Here is a 20,390-nt window from a genome sequence, read left to right as displayed (position 1 = left end):
AGAGAGGTGTACTGTGGGACACTCTGTGACACACTGCAGGGTGTGTGGGCAGAGTGGTGTACTGTGGGACATGCTGTGACACACTGCAGGGTGTGTGGGCAGAGAGGTGTACTGTGGGACATGCTGTGACACACAGCAGAATGTATGGGCAGAGAGGTGTACTGTGGGACATGCTGTGACACACTGCAGGGTGTGTGGGCAGAGAGGTGTACTGTGGGACCGCTGTGACACACTGCAGGGTGTGTGGGCAGAGAGGTGTACTGTGGGACAGCTGTGACACACTGCAGGGTGTGTGGGCAGAGAGGTGTACTGTGGGACATGCTGTGACACACTGCAGGGTGTGTGGGCAGAGAGGTGTACTGTGGGACATGCTGTGATACACTGCAGGATGTGTGGGCAGAGAGGTGTACTGTGGGACACTGTGACACACTGCAGGGTGTGTGGGCAGAGAGGTGTACTGTGGGACACTCTGTGACACACTGCAGGGTGTGTGGGCAGAGAGGTGTACTGTGGGACATGCTGTGACACACTGCAGGGTGTGTGGGCAGAGAGGTGTACTGTGGGACACTCTGTGACACACTGCAGGGTGTGTGGGCAGAGTGGTGTACTGTGGGACATGCTGTGACACACTGCAGGGTGTGTGGGCAGAGAGGTGTACTGTGGGACATGCTGTGACACACTGCAGAGTGTATGGGCAGAGAGGTGTACTGTGGGACATGCTGTGACACACTGCAGGGTGTGTGGGCAGAGAGGTGTACTGTGGGACAGCTGTGACACACTGCAGGGTGTGTGGGCAGAGAGGTGTACTGTGGGACATGCTGTGACACACTGCAGGGTGTGTGGGCAGAGAGGTGTACTGTGGGACATGCTGTGACACACTGCAGGGTGTGTGGGCAGAGAGGTGTACTGTGGGACGTGCTGTGACACACTGCAGGGTGTGTGGGCAGAGAGGTGTACTGTGGGACATGCTGTGACACACTGCAGGTTGTGTGGGCAGAGAGGTGTACTGTGGGACATGCTGTGACACACTGCAGGATGTGTGGGCAGAGAGGTGTACTGTGGGACACTGTGACACACTGCAGGGTGTGTGGGCAGAGAGGTGTACTGTGGGACACTCTGTGACACACTGCAGGGTGTGTGGGCAGAGAGGTGTACTGTGGGACATGCTGTGACACACTGCAGGGTGTGTGGGCAGAGAGGTGTACTGTGGGACACTCTGTGACACACTGCAGGGTGTGTGGGCAGAGTGGTGTACTGTGGGACATGCTGTGACACACTGCAGGGTGTGTGGGCAGAGAGATGTACTGTGGGACATGCTGTGACACACTGCAGAGTGTATGGGCAGAGAGGTGTACTGTGGGACATGCTGTGACACACTGCAGGGTGTGTGGGCAGAGAGGTGTACTGTGGGACAGCTGTGACACACTGCAGGGTGTGTGGGCAGAGAGGTGTACTGTGGGACATGCTGTGACACACTGCAGGGTGTGTGGGCAGAGAGGTGTACTGTGGGACATGCTGTGACACACTGCAGGGTGTGTGGGCAGAGAGGTGTACTGTGGGACGTGCTGTGACACACTGCAGGGTGTGTGGGCAGAGAGGTGTACTGTGGGACATGCTGTGACACACTGCAGGTTGTGTGGGCAGAGAGGTGTACTGTGGGACATGCTGTGACACACTGCAGGATGTGTGGGCAGAGAGGTGTACTGTGGGACACTGTGACACACTGCAGGGTGTGTGGGCAGAGAGGTGTACTGTGGGACACTCTGTGACACACTGCAGGGTCTGTGGGCAGAGAGGTGTACTGTGGGACATGCTGTGACACACTGCAGGGTGTGTGGGCAGAGAGGTGTACTGTGGGACACTCTGTGACACACTGCAGGGTGTGTGGGCAGAGTGGTGTACTGTGGGACATGCTGTGACACACTGCAGGGTGTGTGGGCAGAGAGGTGTACTGTGGGACATGCTGTGACACACTGCAGGGTGTATGGGCAGAGAGGTGTACTGTGGGACATGCTGTGACACACTGCAGGGTGTGTGGGCAGAGAGGTGTACTGTGGGACCGCTGTGACACACTGCAGGGTGTGTGGGCAGAGAGGTGTACTGTGGGACAGCTGTGACACACTGCAGGGTGTGTGGGCAGAGAGGTGTACTGTGGGACATGCTGTGACACACTGCATGGTGTGTGGGCAGAGAGGTGTACTGTGGGACATGCTGTGACACACGGCAGGGTGTGTGGGAAGAGAGGTGTACTGTGGGACATGCTGTGACACACTGCAGGGTGTGTGGGCAGAGAGGTATACTGTGGGACATGCTGTGACACACTGCAGGGTGTGTGGGCAGAGAGGTGTACTGTGGGACATGCTGTGACACACTGCAGGTTGTGTGGGCAGAGAGGTGTACTGTGGGACATGCTGTGACACACTGCAGGGTGTGTGGGCAGAGAGGTGTACTGTGGGACATGCTGTGACACACTGCAGGGTGTGTGGGCAGAGAGGTGTACTGTGGGACATGCTGTGACACACTGCAGGATGTGTGGGCAGAGAGGTGTACTGTGGGACCACTGTGACACACTGCAGGGTGTGTGGGCAGAGAGGTGTACTGTGGGACATGCTGTGACACACTGCAGGGTGTGTGGGCAGAGAGGTGTACTGTGGGACATGTTGTGACACACTGCAGGGTGTGTGGGCAGAGAGGTGTACTGTGGGCCATGCTGTGACACACTGCAGGGTGTGTGGGCAGAGAGGTGTACTGTGGGACATGCTGTGACACACTGCAGGGTGTATGGGCAGAGAGGTGTACTGTGGGACATGCTGTGACACACTGCAGGTTGTGTGGGCAGAGAGGTGTACTGTGGGACATGCTGTGACACACTGCAGGGTGTGTGGGCAGAGAGGTGTACTGTGGGACATGCTGTGACACACTGCAGCGTGTGTGGGCAGAGAGGTGTACTGTGGGACATGCTGTGACACACTGCAGGATGTGTGGGCAGAGAGGTGTACTGTGGGACCGCTGTGACACACTGCTGGGTGTGTGGGCAGAGAGGTGTACTGTGGGACAGCTGTGACACACTGCAGGGTGTGTGGGAAGAGAGGTGTACTGTGGGACATGCTGTGACACACTGCAGGGTGTGTGGGCAGAGAGGTGTACTGTGGGACATGCTGTGACACACTGCAGGGTGTGTGGGAAGAGAGGTGTACTGTGGGACATGCTGTGACACACTGCAGGCTGTATGGGCAGAGAGGTGTACTGTGGGACCACTGTGACACACTGCAGGGTGTGTGGGCAGAGAGGTGTACTGTGGGACATGCTGTGACACACTGCAGGGTGTATGGGCAGAGAGGTGTACTGTGGGACCGCTGTGACACACTGCAGGGTGTGTGGGCAGAGAGGTGTACTGTGGGACCACTGTGACACACTGCAGGGTGTGTGGGCAGAGAGGTGTACTGTGGGACCACTGTGACACACTGCAGGGTGTGTGGGCAGAGAGGTGTACTGTGGGACACTCTGTGACACACTGCAGGGTGTATGGGCAGAGAGGTGTACTGTGCGACACTCTGTGACACACTGCAGGGTGTATGGGCAGAGAGGTGCACTGTGCGACACTCTGTGACACACTGCAGGGTGTGTGGGCAGAGAGGTGTACTGTGGGACACTCTGTGACACACTGCAGGGTGTATGGGCAGAGAGGTGTACTGTGGGACATGCTATGACACACTGCAGGGTGTATGGGCAGAGGGGTGTACTGTGGGACACTCTGTGACACACTGCAGGGTGTATGGGCAGAGAGGTGTACTGTGGGACACTCTGTGACACACTGCAGGGTGTGTGGGCAGAGAGGTGTACAGTGGGACATGCTGTGACACACTGCAGGATGTGTGGGCAGAGAGGTGTACTGTGGGACCGCTGTGACACACTGCAGGGTGTGTGGGCAGAGAGGTGTACTGTGGGACAGCTGTGACACACTGCAGGGTGTGTGGGCAGAGAGGTGTACTGCGGGACATGCTGTGACACACTGCAGGGTGTGTGGGCAGAGAGGTGTACTGTGGGACATGCTGTGACACACTGCAGGGTGTGTGGGCAGAGAGGTGTACTGTGGGACATGCTGTGACACACTGCAGGATGTGTGGGCAGAGAGGTGTACTGTGGGACACTGTGACACACTGTAGGGTGTGTGGGCAGAGAGGTGTACTGTGGGACATGCTGTGATACACTGCAGGGTGTGTGGGCAGAGAGGTGTACTGTGGGACACTCTGTGACACACTGCAGGGTGTGTGGGCAGAGTGGTGTACTGTGGGACATGCTGTGACACACTGCAGGGTGTGTGGGCAGAGAGGTGTACTGTGGGACATGCTGTGACACACAGCAGAATGTATGGGCAGAGAGGTGTACTGTGGGACATGCTGTGACACACTGCAGGGTGTGTGGGCAGAGAGGTGTACTGTGGGACCGCTGTGACACACTGCAGGGTGTGTGGGCAGAGAGGTGTACTGTTGGACAGCTGTGACACACTGCAGGGTGTGTGGGCAGAGAGGTGTACTGTGGGACATGCTGTGACACACTGCAGGGTGTGTGGGCAGAGAGGTTTACTGTGGGACATGCTGTGACACACTGCAGGATGTGTGGGCAGAGAGGTGTACTGTGGGACACTGTGACACACTGCAGGGTGTGTGGGCAGAGAGGTGTACTGTGGGACACTCTGTGACACACTGCAGGGTGTGTGGGCAGAGAGGTGTACTGTGGGACATGCTGTGACACACTGCAGGGTGTGTGGGCAGAGAGGTGTACTGTGGGACACTCTGTGACACACTGCAGGGTGTGTGGGCAGAGTGGTGTACTGTGGGACATGCTGTGACACACTGCAGGGTGTGTGGGCAGAGAGGTGTACTGTGGGACATGCTGTGACACACTGCAGGGTGTATGGGCAGAGAGGTGTACTGTGGGACATGCTGTGACACACTGCAGGGTGTGTGGGCAGAGAGGTGTACTGTGGGACAGCTGTGACACACTGCAGGGTGTGTGGGCAGAGAGGTGTACTGTGGGACATGCTGTGACACACTGCAGGGTGTGTGGGCAGAGAGGTGTACTGTGGGACATGCTGTGACACACTGCAGGGTGTGTGGGCAGAGAGGTGTACTGTGGGACATGCTGTGACACACTGCAGGGTGTGTGGGCAGAGAGGTGTACTGTGGGACATGCTGTGACACACTGCAGGTTGTGTGGGCAGAGAGGTGTACTGTGGGACATGCTGTGACACACTGCAGGATGTGTGGGCAGAGAGGTGTACTGTGGGACACTGTGACACACTGCAGGGTGTGTGGGCAGAGAGGTGTACTGTGGGACACTCTGTGACACACTGCAGGGTGTGTGGGCAGAGAGGTGTACTGTGGGACATGCTGTGACACACTGCAGGGTGTGTGGGCAGAGAGGTGTACTGTGAGACACTCTGTGACACACTGCAGGGTGTGTGGGCAGAGTGGTGTACTGTGGGACATGCTGTGACACACTGCAGGGTGTGTGGGCAGAGAGGTGTACTGTGGGACATGCTGTGACACACTGCAGGGTGTATGGGCAGAGAGGTGTACTGTGGGACATGCTGTGACACACTGCAGGGTGTGTGGGCAGAGAGGTGTACTGTGGGACCGCTGTGACACACTGCAGGGTGTGTGGGCAGAGAGGTGTACTGTGGGACAGCTGTGACACACTGCAGGGTGTGTGGGCAGAGAGGTGTACTGTGGGACATGCTGTGACACACTGCATGGTGTGTGGGCAGAGAGGTGTACTGTGGGACATGCTGTGACACACTGCAGGGTGTGTGGGAAGAGAGGTGTACTGTGGGACATGCTGTGACACATTGCAGGGTGTGTGGGCAGAGAGGTGTACTGTGGGACATGCTGTGACACACTGCAGGGTGTGTGGGCAGAGAGGTGTACTGTGGGACATGCTGTGACACACTGCAGGTTGTGTGGGCAGAGAGGTGTACTGTGGGACATGCTGTGACACACTGCAGGGTGTGTGGGCAGAGAGGTGTACTGTGGGACATGCTGTGACACACTGCAGGGTGTGTGGGCAGAGAGGTGTACTGTGGGACATGCTGTGACACACTGCAGGATGTGTGGGCAGAGAGGTGTACTGTGGGACCACTGTGACACACTGCAGGGTGTGTGGGCAGAGAGGTGTACTGTGGGACATGCTGTGACACACTGCAGGGTGTGTGGGCAGAGAGGTGTACTGTGGGACATGTTGTGACACACTGCAGGGTGTGTGGGCAGAGAGGTGTACTGTGGGACATGCTGTGACACACTGCAGGGTGTGTGGGCAGAGAGGTGTACTGTGGGACATGCTGTGACACACTGCAGGGTGTATGGGCAGAGAGGTGTACTGTGGGACATGCTGTGACACACTGCAGGTTGTGTGGGCAGAGAGGTGTACTGTGGGACATGCTGTTACACACTGCAGGGTGTGTGGGCAGAGAGGTGTACTGTGGGACATGCTGTGACACACTGCAGGGTGTGTGGGCAGAGAGGTGTACTGTGGGACATGCTGTGACACACTGCAGGATGTGTGGGCAGAGAGGTGTACTGTGGGACCACTGTGACACACTGCAGGGTGTGTGGGCAGAGAGGTGTACTGTGGGACAGCTGTGACACACTGCAGGGTGTGTGGGCAGAGAGGTGTACTGTGGGACATGCTGTGACACACTGCAGGGTGTGTGGGCAGAGAGGTGTACTGTGGGACATGCTGTGACACACTGCAGGGTGTGTGGGAAGAGAGGTGTACTGTGGGACATGCTGTGACACACTGCAGGCTGTATGGGCAGAGAGGTGTACTGTGGGACCACTGTGACACACTGCAGGGTGTGTGGGCAGAGAGGTGTACTGTGGGACATGCTGTGACACACTGCAGGGTGTATGGGCAGAGAGGTGTACTGTGGGACCGCTGTGACACACTGCAGGGTGTGTGGGCAGAGAGGTGTACTGTGGGACCACTGTGACACACTGCAGGGTGTGTGGGCAGAGAGGTGTACTGTGGGACCACTGTGACACACTGCAGGGTGTGTGGGCAGAGAGGTGTACTGTGGGACACTCTGTGACACACTGCAGGGTGTATGGGCAGAGAGGTGTACTGTGCGACACTCTGTGACACACTGCAGGGTGTATGGGCAGAGAGGTGCACTGTGCGACACTCTGTGACACACTGCAGGGTGTGTGGGCAGAGAGGTGTACTGTGGGACACTCTGTGACACACTGCAGGGTGTATGGGCAGAGAGGTGTACTGTGGGACATGCTATGACACACTGCAGGGTGTATGGGCAGAGGGGTGTACTGTGGGACACTCTGTGACACACTGCAGGGTGTATGGGCAGAGAGGTGTACTGTGGGACACTCTGTGACACACTGCAGGGTGTATGGGCAGAGAGGTGTACTGTGTGACACTCTGTGACACACTACAGGGTGTATGGGCAGAGAGGTGCACTGTGCGACACTCTGTGACACACTGCAGGGTGTGTGGGCAGAGAGGTGTACTGTGGGACACTCTGTGACACACTGCAGGGTGTATGGGCAGAGAGGTGTACTGTGGGACTGCTGTGACACACTGCAGGGTGTATTGGCAGAGAGGTGTACTGTGGGACACTCTGTGACACACTGCAGGGTGTGTGGGCAGAGTGGTGTACTGTGGGACATGCTGTGACACACTGCAGGGTGTGTGGGCAGAGAGGTATACTGTGGGACATGCTGTGACACACTGCAGGGTGTGTGGGCAGAGAGGTGTACTGTGGGACATGCTGTGACACACTGCAGGGTGTGTGGGCAGAGAGGTGTACTGTGGGACATGCTGTGACACACTGCAGGGTGTGTGGGCAGAGAGGTGTACTGTGGGACATGCTGTGACACACTGCAGGGTGTATGGGCAGAGAGGTGTACTGTTGGACATGCTGTGACACACTGCAGGGTGTGTGGGCAGAGAGGTGTACTGTGGGACATGCTGTGACACACTGCAGGGTGTGTGGGCAGAGAGGTGTACTGTGGGACATGCTGTGACACACTGCAGGGTGTATGGGCAGAGAGGTGTACTGTGGGACCACTGTGACACACTGCAGGGTGTGTGGGCAGAGAGGTGTACTGTGGGACCGCTGTGACACACTGCAGGGTGTATGGGCAGAGAGGTGTACTGTGGGACCACTGTGACACACTGCAGGGTGTGTGGGCAGAGAGGTGTACTGTGGGACATGCTGTGACACACTGCAGGGTATATGGGCAGAGGGGTGTACTGTGGGACATGCTGTGACACACTGCAGGGTGTATGGTCAGAGAGGTGTACTGTGGGACACTCTGTGACACACTGCAGGGTGTATGGGCAGAGAGGTGTACTGTGCGACACTCTGTGACACACTGCAGGGTGTATGGGCAGAGAGGTGCACTGTGCGACACTCTGTGACACACTGCAGGGTGTGTGGGCAGAGAGGTGTACTGTGGGACACTCTGTGACACACTGCAGGGTGTATGGGCAGAGAGGTGTACTGTGGGACATGCTATGACACACTGCAGGGTGTATGGGCAGAGGGGTGTACTGTGGGACACTCTGTGACACACTGCAGGGTGTATGGGCAGAGAGGTGTACTGTGGGACACTCTGTGACACACTGCAGGGTGTATGGGCAGAGAGGTGTACTGTGCGACACTCTGTGACACACTACAGGGTGTATGGGCAGAGAGGTGCACTGTGCGACACTCTGTGACACACTGCAGGGTGTGTGGGCAGAGAGGTGTACTGTGGGACACTCTGTGACACACTGCAGGGTGTATGGGCAGAGAGGTGTACTGTGGGACTGCTGTGACACACTGCAGGGTGTATGGGCAGAGAGGTGTACTGTGGGACACTCTGTGACACACTGCAGGGTGTGTGGGCAGAGTGGTGTACTGTGGGACATGCTGTGACACACTGCAGGGTGTGTGGGCAGAGAGGTATACTGTGGGACATGCTGTGACACACTGCAGGGTGTGTGGGCAGAGAGGTGTACTGTGGGACATGCTGTGACACACTGCAGGGTGTGTGGGCAGAGAGGTGTACTGTGGGACCGCTGTGACACACTGCAGGGTGTGTGGGCAGAGAGGTGTACTGTGGGACATGCTGTGACACACTGCAGGGTGTATGGGCAGAGAGGTGTACTGTGGGACATGCTGTGACACACTGCAGGGTGTGTGGGCAGAGAGGTGTACTGTGGGACATGCTGTGACACACTGCAGGGTGTGTGGGCAGAGAGGTGTACTGTGGGACATGCTGTGACACACTGCAGGGTGTATGGGCAGAGAGGTGTACTGTGGGACCACTGTGACACACTGCAGGGTGTGTGGGCAGAGAGGTGTACTGTGGGACCGCTGTGACACACTGCAGGGTGTATGGGCAGAGAGGTGTACTGTGGGACCGCTGTGACACACTGCAGGGTGTGTGGGCAGAGAGGTGTACTGTGGGACATGCTGTGACACACTGCAGGGTATATGGGCAGAGGGGTGTACTGTGGGACATGCTGTGACACACTGCAGGGTGTATGGGCAGAGAGGTGTACTGTGGGACACTCTGTGACACACTGCAGGGTGTATGGACAGAGAGGTGTACTGTGGGACACTCTGTGACACACTGCAGGGTGTATGGGCAGAGAGGTGCACTGTGGGACACTCTGTGACACACTGCAGGGTGTGTGGGCAGAGAGGTGTACTGTGGGACACTCTGTGACACACTGCAGGGTGTGTGGGCAGAGAGGTGTACTGTGGGACCGCTGTGACACACTGCAGGGTGTATGGGCAGAGAGGTGTACTGTGGGACACTCTGTGACACACTGCAGGGTGTGTGGGCAGAGTGGTGTACTGTGGGACATGCTGTGACACACTGCAGGGTGTGTGGGCAGAGAGGTGTACTGTGGGACACTCTGTGACACACTGCAGGGTGTGTGGGCAGAGAGGTTTACTGTGGGACATGCTGTGACACACTGCAGGGTGTGTGGGCAGAGAGGTGTACTGTAGGACCGCTGTGACACACTGCAGGGTGTATGGGCAGAGAGGTGTACTGTGGGACATGCTGTGACACACTGCAGGGTGTGTGGGCAGAGAGGTGTACTGTGGGACATGCTGTGACACACTGCAGGGTGTGTGGGCAGAGAGGTGTACTGTGGGACATGCTGTGACACACTGCAGGGTGTGTGGGCAGAGAGGTGTACTGTGGGACACTCTGTGACACACTGCAGGGTGTGTGGGCAGAGAGGTGTACTGTGGGACACTCTGTGACACACTGCAGGGTGTATGGGCAGAGAGGTGTACTGTGGGACCGCTGTGACACACTGCAGGGTGTATGGGCAGAGATGTGTACTGTGGGACATGCTGTAACACACTGCAGGGTGTATGGGCAGAGAGGTGTACTGTGGGACATGCTGTGACACACTGCAGGGTGTGTGGGCAGAGTGGTGTACTGTGGGACATGCTGTGACACACTGCAGGGTGTGTGGGCAGAGAGGTGTACTGTGGGACCGCTGTGACACACTGCTGCTTACAGCATGAGATGTATGCTTTGTTTTGTTTCTATTTTATTTTATTTTATTTTATTTTATTTTATTTTATTTTATTTTATTTTATTTTATTTTGAGGAAGAGGTAACAAGGGTGGAGAGTGGTTATGAAGGAATGGGGAGACGTGCCGGACTGGGGTGCATGGTCTGAGGCTCACAAAGTATCAACAAAAAGAAAAAAATAAGTGTCCACTGAACTAGACCTACTGAAAATCTCCCCATGGTTCTGCATGCTCCCCCCGCCCCCATAATTTACCTCTCTCTCACAGTCTTTCCCTCTCCCTCACCTCACATTCAACCAACAGCATCCTGAGTCCACCAGACCTGTCAAGCTCCAATCTGGGCACTAGGGACAAGTCAGGGGACCAGGTCTCTGTCGTCTTCCAGTGTCCACATTTCTGACATTCTCAGGATGCAGAAAGCTCTCTCCTCCCTCGGGGCCTTCATGCATGCTGTTCTGACAGCCTGGAACTCACTCCCTCCTTTCCAGGCTTTAGTGAGTCTAATCCCTCTTAGCTGATGGAATCCACGCAAGGCTGTCTCCTCATAAAGGCCTTTCCAGGCTGCACATGTTACAGTGGGCTTCCTGCAGTCTTTCCTGTATCTCCTTGTCTGACCAGTCCACAATCAGAAATCACTCTAGGTAGTTCCCAGCTGAGCTATCTGCCTGTACCACACACTTGAGCTCATAAGTCATCCAAGGCCCAGGCGGCCCCTCCTGGGATCCCGAACAGATATGTATGTGACCCTTTTTCTGTCAGGTCTCCACATGGTGACTTGATGAGCACAGCCTGGGAGGATCCCAGCATTCACTGTGGTGGGCACCCTAAGCAGTACCTTGCTCTAGGACCGTAGGAGTCGCTCAATGGACAGACACTCAGGTGTCCTCAAGTGGAGATGTGCAGTCAGTTCATTGCAAGACAGCAGCCCGGAGCTCCCTGCATGAAATGCGGTAAGCTCCCTGCATGTGACTGTCCCTGTCTCACCTCAGAGGCACAGGCTCAGCACACAGGGCCAAGTCCCCAAGCCCGGCACTCCACCTCAGAGCACCTGTCCCCAGTCCCATTGAGTTCTTGTCCTCCAGAGGAGCCTCCTTCACATTCTTGGCCACCTGTCTTTGGTCTTCTCCAGGGACAGTGGTCCTGCTGTCTAAATTGACTACCTCCTGGTGTCATTCAAAGTTTGGCCAGATCTTGCTACTCGCCTCTCCAAGATCAATGAAACGTTCAGGATGGTGCAGCAGCCAACTCTAAGGGGGATTCACGCCCCCCCACTAATCCCCCCACACCCCCACACATACACACACTACACTGAGAGGGCTGGTTTGTATAACCTTTTTATTATTATTAATTATTTATTTTATGTGTATCGATATCTCATCAAAATGTATTTTGTGCATCATGTGTGTCCACAGTTGCCTTTGCAGGCAAGAAAAGGGAGTCGAATCCCTTGGAACTGGAGTTAGAAATGGTTGGGAGCTTCTACGTGGGCGCTGAGAACTGAGCCTAGGTCCTCTGGAAAAGCAACCAGGGCTCTTAACTGCTGAGTCATTTCTCCAGCCCCGGTTTGAGTAATCTTGACTATTCACCACCACTGCCACGATCACCATCACCACCACCACAACCACTCCCCACCCCCTCACACACACACACACACACACACACACACACACCCGCCATCAGGCCCAGCCGCTCCTCAAGCTTACATTTTAAAGCCTTAGTCACCGGCACATGGTGTTACAGGGAAAGGCTGAAGCCATAGGAGCTGGGCCTTGAACTGGTTAGTTTTCACTGACGACTTGATTTGATTGGGAAGCCCCAGAGGTCACGCGAGCACACCTTTGAAACCGTGAGCCAAATGAGTGTTTCCTCCTGCTGCCTCCTGCCCTGCTCAGGTGCTCTGATACAGGAGGGAAAGTTCAGGAAGCCAGGCCTAGGGTGGAATCAGGCCCCTGCGTGCAATACAGGGGCCCTGCTCCTTCCTGACTCTCTCTTTGTTTCATGGCTGCAGCATGGGCATGGGCACACAGGTTACACCACATTCCTATTTACAACCAACTCCTCTCCATAGCCTGATCTAGCCTCTACCCCAGTCAGTACCCCCAAAGGATCTGTTCCTGCCTTACCAACCTCCCCATATGGACCTTTGAGTCTGCAAGGAACAAGTCTGGAATAGTGAACTCATATATCTGCTTCAAGGCCCAGTTCAAAATGCCCCTCTGGATAATTATACCCTGGATAATTATTCATTCATAGATGGTCCCCCTTTCTTGTACAGAGTCACTACACACAAACACACACACACACACACACACACACACACGCACACGCACACGCACACGCACACACACACACACCTGCTTCCCTGCAGCAGAAGGAGGTTCTGCTCAATTGCAGCTTTATGTACACCACCACTAACATAGACAGGTCAGTAAACATGTGCAAACTTTCAGTAGGTGGGTAGTAAGTACTGTGCCTTTTCTTATTTTTAAATGCTTGTGATATCCTTTAGTTAACAGTTTAGATACAGTAAGAACATAACAACAGTATAACACAACAATACACAGTCACAAAAGCCATCTCAAACTTAGGAATTGTTTCTGGAACTTTCTCTCATATTTTTGAACCAAAGCTGGCCTCAGGGAACGGAAACCCTGGGAAGCAATGCAGAGGCTAGGTACGACTCCTACGTGTTCAGGCTACTGTGGTCAACGGGGTCTTCATCACTTGGTCCTAGTTATTACAAGGACACCTGTGTTCCTGTCCTAACCATTTTCATTTTGCTGTGTGACCCCTGAGTAAGTCACTACCCTCTCTGGTCTCAGACTCTTGCTCTTACACAGGCAGCTTGCAAGATCCATAGGCCTGCGCCCTCACATTTAGATGGCTCAATTTTTTGTTTGGTTTGGTTTGGTTTTCAAGATGGGGTTTTACTGCGTAGCCATGGCTGTCCTGGAACTCGTTCTATAGATCAGGCTGGCCCAGAACTCTGCCTCTCCAGTGCTGAGATTAAAGGCATGAGTATGCCACCATTGACCTTGATGGCTCAATGTTTACAACAGTTCCTTAGAATGCCCCAGGCACCGCAGCTGTCACCTGAGCTCTCCAGGGGACAGAGTCCTGACCCACACCCCCATGAACAGGGCAGGCCACTCATTCGCCTGCCTTACTCTTGGCCTTAGGAGGGCAAATGAGATGGGCCCCAGCCCTGCCCCGGCTCTGACTTCTGTTTCACCCACACTGGTCTGTCCAGCACCGTGGTCTGAATGTGTCCCTGCTGGATTCCTGTGCTGGAACCCAAGTCTACTGTGACAGTGCTGAGAGGCCCCGAGCCTTCCACCCTCAACCATATAGTACTGCCCCCTGCTGATCCCCGCCCCCTGCATGCAGCAACTGGGACCCTAGCGGAGGACTAGTGCCTCCATCTTGGACCTGTGGCTTAGAACTTCAGTGTCTGTTGTTTACAAATGATAGTCTGAGTAATTCAGTACAGTAGCACACACAGTCAGATACCCCACATCAGTTACTACCAGCCTTCTCAATCCAAGAAGGGGACCTCTCATTCCAGCCCTAGAAAGGTGGCCTGGGCCATTGGCAGTAGCACAGCCTCCTGGGATACAATTCTCTAATCTCCTTTGAGGCACTGTGATAGAGAAGACAGAGCACAGAAAGTCTCCAGTCTCCAGATTCCCTCAGACTCCTGAGAAATGTAGCACCTGGTCAACTGTGACCTCCTAGGTCCTTGGAAAGCACCAAAGCCATAGATTTACCCACAATGCCTTCCTGTGCCAAATCCCTGACATGAGACACTGAAGACTGCCCATTGGCCTAAAGCTCCAGGAAGCCCTGCCCTACCTAGACTGGCCAGCACGGTCCTAAAGGAGCAGAGGCCCTGTAGTAAGAGCGTCTGATCACTTCATGGTGGGGACTGTACCCCAACCCCTCCCGTGGCCTGCTCTGTCTCAGCTGGGCTGTAGGGCTCTGGGCTGGGGTGACTTCCTGCCTTGGGAACACAGGAAACCACATTGTTGGGATCTAAATGGCCTTTTCCTCTAGAACTTGGGTCGGAAAATGCACACACAGCCGCAGAGTGCACCTGACCTGGCTATAACCACCCCAGGCCTTGGCTCTTCCCCAGGCACCGGGTCACCCATCTGTCCACTGAGCCCTGTCTGTGGTTCAGGCCTGCAGCTATGCAAAGGCCATGGTGCACAGATGTTTGGTCAAACACTATTCTAAATGTTTCTGTAAGGTATTTTTGAAATAAGATTGACATTTAAATTACTAATGGACTCTAGTGATTTGAATACGTTTGCCTGGCCCCCACAGACTCATGTGTTTGAGCGCTTGGCCAACAGAGAGTGGGGCTTTTAGGAGGTGTGGCCTTGTTGGAGGAAGTGCATCACTATGGGGGTGGACTTCAAAGTCTTCTATATATGCTCAAGCTCCACCCAGTGCAATTCAGTCTCCTCTGTCTGCCTTTGGATCAAGATGTAGAACTCTCAGCTACTTCTTCAGCACCATGCCTGCCTGCACACTGCCATGCTTCCTGTCATGATGATAATGGACTGAACCTCTGAAACTGTAAGCCAACCCCAATTAAATGTTTGCCTTTATAAAAGTTGCCTCGGTCATGCTGTCTCTTCAGAGCAATTAAACCCTAACTAAAACAGCCTCTAAGCAGAGCATATTACCTTCCGGAGTGTGGCTGAGTCTTATCCAATCAGTTGAACACTGAAGAAGAAATGGCTGGGCTCCCCTAGTGAAAGAAACTTGACCAACACCCTGTGCTTGAACTTAACCTGCAAGATATATCCCGAAGTCTCCAGCCTAACGGCCCTCAGCAAAACTTGCCAAACCCCCATCGCTACATGATCCAGTTCCTAAATGTCAATTGCTGTGTACCCATCTACATATCTACCTATTCACCTATCTATGCATCCTCCCATCCATACATCCACCCATCCTTACATTTAATACATACCTACAATCCACCTTCTATCCTTTGATTCATCCATCATTCCATCCATCCATCCATCCTTCCATCCTTCCATCTGTCTATCCACCCATCCTTATATTTAATACATACCTAGAATCTACCTTCCATCCATCTATACATCCATCTATACATCCATCCATCCATCCTTCCATCCATCTATCCATCCATCCTTATATTTAATACATACCTACAATCCACCTTCCATCCATCCATCCATTAATCTATCCATCCATCCACCCATCCTTCTGTCCATCCAGAGATCTAGCCTTCCTTCCACCTCTAGTCTGTCTTTTGTGTTTCAGGATTTCACTGAGGGTGCCATGATTCCTTCCTGCTGTCTTTAGCTGCAGGAATGACAAGTGCAGGGTGGGGAGGGAGAACATGGGTGGAGCTGGTGGACTAAGCAGTGAGAAGCATGTGACAGCCCACCCCTTCAGAACCAGGGCTTCCTCCTGGCAGCCGAAGAGCCCTGTGGAGACAGGGTCCCCAAGGCCTCCAGCGGCTGGTCCAGACTCACACTGTGTTGAGGCCAAGACTCAAAGGCTGAGAGAACCCAGAAAACACAGGTTATGCTCTAATAACAAAGAATAAAAATTCACCATGTGTGAGGAGTAGAGCAAGCCTGGAGTTGACACAGCTACAGTCACGTCAAGGGCACCAAAGCCTCAGGCCCATAGGAAACTGGCAAAGCTCCTCCCTCCCCCACTGGGGTGGGGCTCAGAGGGACTGCAAAGCTTTCCTCTGGTCTGGGTGAGAATGTTGACAGTGTGCAGAAAATATCCACAGTAGCTTTCTCTCCCAACCGCCAAGATGTTTACAGCCTGAAGACTTCCCCGCTCTGGAGACAGCTCCTACAGAGACCAGCTAAACGTGCCTCCTTGTTCAGATATAAACCCTAACCCCACTCACCATTCAACTGTCTAATAAACACACTAAACTGCTGGGCTATGGCAATTTCCCCATCAGAGAACCTAGCCTATCTGGCCCCAACAACTCTGTCTCTCTGTGTATTTGTTCCTGTCTCTTCTTATTCCGTTGCTGGCCCACAGTCAAGTCAAGCCCCAGAAGCCATACAAGGACTTGGTAACTATGGCCTCTCTGCTAGGAAACAGGTTGTACATCCATATTTGATGGTCCTGGCTGGGTGGATCAATGGATGGATAGATGGATGGATGGATGGATGGATGGATGGATGGATGGATGGATGGATGGATGGATGATGGATGGATGATGGATGATGGATGGATGGATGGATGGATGGATGGATGGATGGATGATGGACGGATGGACCAACAGGATAAAGTGAATGAGTCTATGAGTAAAATGAATAGAGGATGGATTCATGAGTAGAAAATATGAATAGATGAATGAACATTGGATGGATGGACAGACAGACAATTGGACAGATGGACAGATGGGGAAGGTGGGAGACAGATGGATAAAGAACAGTGTGGACAGGCAAATAAGATGGTCTCCTTGCTTCATGCCACCACAATCTCTCGGTTCCCCAGCAGACTGAGTCCCACTCCCCCTCCTCCCACCGCTGGCCCAGCCCAGGCAAACCTAGCCCTCCTGCTGAGGTTCCCAAGTGGCCTGGCCTGAGACACCCTCCCACCTCCTTGCTGGGCTGCTCCCTGGGTCTTCAGAGGCCGCATCCTGACACCTAGCAGAGTGTCTGGCCTGGAGTCCAGGCTTTCCTTAGTCTTGAGGTTCAGGGTGAAACTGGAGCACCCGTGTACATGGGAGTCAGACGCCCTGCCGGCCAGGATGCTTGGAAAGAGACTAGCCAGAGATGTGCCCACAGTCACACTCCAAACCCTAGGATTCCCTCTCTCCCTGTTCCTCCTTCCACCTCTCAGATGAGCAGAAGACTCCAGGAGGAAGAAAGTGGAGAGCAAGGAGAGACAGAAATGAATTTATGTGACCTGAAGGTACAGGACAGGATGGAGGCTGTTAGATAATCAAAATACACAGTCTAAACCCTCTCCCCCAGATCCCTTGTGGAGTCCTTGCCAGATCTCTTGGGAGAAAGGCGACTCTATGTGGTTGATTTGGGTATTGCAAGCATTTTTTGTTGCTTAGATTAAGGCTAGGTGAGGCAATGCCTTTGGCCATTCAGGCCTTCCCTGAATACAGACAGGCACACACACACACACACACACACACACTAGCTCTCTAAGCTCTCTCTAGTCAAACAGTCCTACCTCCTACCCAATTGCTTTCCTTTGACCCCCTCCAACGTTCAGATCCTGAAAGTCCCACTCTGGCCCTAAAGGCCAAGAAGAGACACAACCACCACCAACCTGTTTTCTCAGCTATAAAGCAGGTATAAGACCAGCATCTGCGGATGCTATAAATACTTGGTGCTTGGTCCTCAGTAAGTGCCTTAGCAATTACTCTGGGCTCTGGTGTCCCCTGCCTGGCCCCTCTGGGCTCTGACATGTTGGGGGAGCCCGGGCTGATAGGTGAAGCAGGAAAGAGCTCAGTCCCTTAGCATGGAGCAGGACAGGACACGGGCTGAGTCCCGCAGGCCTGTAGCTAAGCGCTGTGTCTCAAAGGTAGTGAATGAGGACTCCAAAGGCTTTAAGCAGGGTGGTGGTATAACTAGATGCACCCTCTTCAGACCCAGGGAAGCTACCAGAGGGGTTGGAGAGGCAGCTGACTGGGCAGGAGCCATAGTGAGAAGTTCAGAGATTCAGCCTCACGGAGACCCTGGTGGTGGACAGGATATAGGACTGAGAGAACCTCATCAGTGCAAGTGACCAGGTTTAGGGGGGAGGGAAATGGCATTAGTCACTGCCCTTCAGGATCCGTGACAAGACAGTCCTCTCTGGGACACAGAGACGCTTCACAAAGCACATGACAACAGTGAGTGGGAAAGCCCAGCTAGCCCACTGTGACTTGGGGCTGTTTAAAGTCAACCCAAACCACCGGAAGGGGAGAACGGTGGTTTGGCTTCTTTGCACTAGCGGCGGGAGGGGCACACGCCAGTCAGGCGTCTTCCATGCACCAACCATGCACTTTCCCTCCTCCGACTACACATTTCCCATGCACTGCCACATGCCTCCCACACAGCAAACACGCCCCCTCTGGTACCTTCCACACTGCCACTACGTGCCTTGCTTGGTTGGTTGCCTGGTCTTTCAAGACAAGATTTCTCTGGCTATCTGGGAACTCAGTCTCTAGACCAGGCTACTCTTGAACTCAGGGAACTCAGGGATCCGCCTGCCTCTGTCTCCTGAGTGCTGAAATTAAGGGCATGTGCACCACCACCCAGTGCTGTGCTGTCTTTCAAACATGATCTCCGTGGCACCCGCATGACTTTCATCGCCTACCGCCAACCCTTTACAAGACTCCGCCACCCCCACCATTGCCCTCCACTCACCACCACATCCTACACATAGACTGTCCTGTGCTACCTGGGTACCACCCACCTTAGACCTAAACCTTCACACAGTCGCAACCATGAATCACCATGCCATCCATCACCTGCCACGTTGTCCCACACTCCGCGTGTTTGCCACCTAGGTAGGTGTTCAGTGTAGTCCACCAGAGAGGAGATGGGCACACACACTCAGTAGAGACCCCACACGCCCTAGACCAGACCAGTACAACAACAACAACAACAACAACAACAACAACATGCCCTGTGTCCCATCGCTCACGCACCTTTGCAGATACAGCCTTCCCGAGTGATGGCCTGCCGGCAGATACCACAGGGCTTCACCTTCTTGAAGGCCTTCACCTTGAAGTGGTGAGTCTTGGGGGCCTCCAGGTCTTCTGGCTGTAGGAAGAAAGGCCCAGAGGTCAATCAGGTGACTACTGGGGTCCTGGGAAGGAGGCAAGGGCAGAGGAGGAAAACTGGAAAGACAGAGGAAAAACCAAGGCAGGGCCCCAGTAGGAAGTGTCTAAGAATCAAGAACAGTGTAGGGCTGATGGGATACCCATCCCAGGCTCCAGACCAGGAGGATCAGTGGACGTCCCCGACAGTCATTGCAGACTCCAGCAGCCAGGGTCCACCCTCCATGGCCTCTATCATGTTTCTCTTCATGCTCACTTTGGTACTTTAGGGTACAAATTAAAATGCAGTTAAGGGACTATGTTTAAATGTGTGTCTTCATTGGGCAGGGCTAACGCTGAGTGGCCTGGCGCTTGCCTATCGGGTGTGAGGTCCTGGATCTGCTTCCCAACATTACAGAACATACATGCCAAAAGAAGATTTACTTGCTACAATGTACCCAGCACACCTCGTGTAACTATATTCCAAAGGTGACTGCATGACTCCTCCCAGTGAAAACCTCCCACACCAACCCAAAAACACTCCACATCATCCACATACTAACCACACAGCCCATGTGTACCTTCTACACGCCAACCATACACAGTCCTGGACTGCTAGGACTTCCCTTACCAGCAAATGGCTTCATTGGATCGTATGTTCCATGCAGATGGGATTATTAGTATGTAACCTAGGGTGCAGGGTTGCTTGTGAAACATTTGCATGTTCTGATGTAATGCGGCCATTCCAGGTGTGAGAGTAGTGCATGTATTTATCTGTTTCACTGTGGATGGTCCCTAATCTCTCTAGCCCACATCCCAGCATGCCATTCCAGGGGGCGCTTCTGCCTTTATTTTTATTTCCTATTCTTTATATTGTAAAAATATTCTGAGGGGTCACACTCAGAACCTTGGGTATGCTAACACTATGCCCTGCTGCCCGCTCTTGTGAAAATACAGTGTGTTAAGTTTCCTGCTTGCTTGATTTCTTTGAGCCAAGATCTTACCATGTGGCCCTGGAACACATGACCCTTCTGCCTCCACCCAACGCCCCACCCA

General features: G+C 54.0%; 1 protein-coding gene across 5 annotated transcripts in view; it reads right to left on the bottom strand.

Moving 5' to 3' along the window:
- Tns1 (tensin 1) overlaps positions 1-20,390 on the bottom strand; it is a 195,033-nt gene that overhangs the window by 163,585 nt on the left and 11,058 nt on the right. For all 5 annotated transcript variants that reach the window (XM_052193078.1, XM_052193076.1, XM_052193077.1 and 2 more), the window contains one exon: positions 19,224-19,338. In XM_052193078.1, the coding sequence (XP_052049038.1) occupies positions 19,224-19,338 (115 nt within the window). Of the gene's footprint in view, positions 1-19,223; positions 19,339-20,390 lie in introns of those variants that run through there.

Source organism: Apodemus sylvaticus, chromosome 9 (assembly GCF_947179515.1).
Source record: "Apodemus sylvaticus chromosome 9, mApoSyl1.1, whole genome shotgun sequence".
In the NCBI taxonomy this organism is placed as follows: Eukaryota; Metazoa; Chordata; class Mammalia; order Rodentia; family Muridae; genus Apodemus; species Apodemus sylvaticus.
Note: the sequence above shows the minus strand (reverse complement) of the source record. Positions and strands in the feature narration are given on the sequence as shown.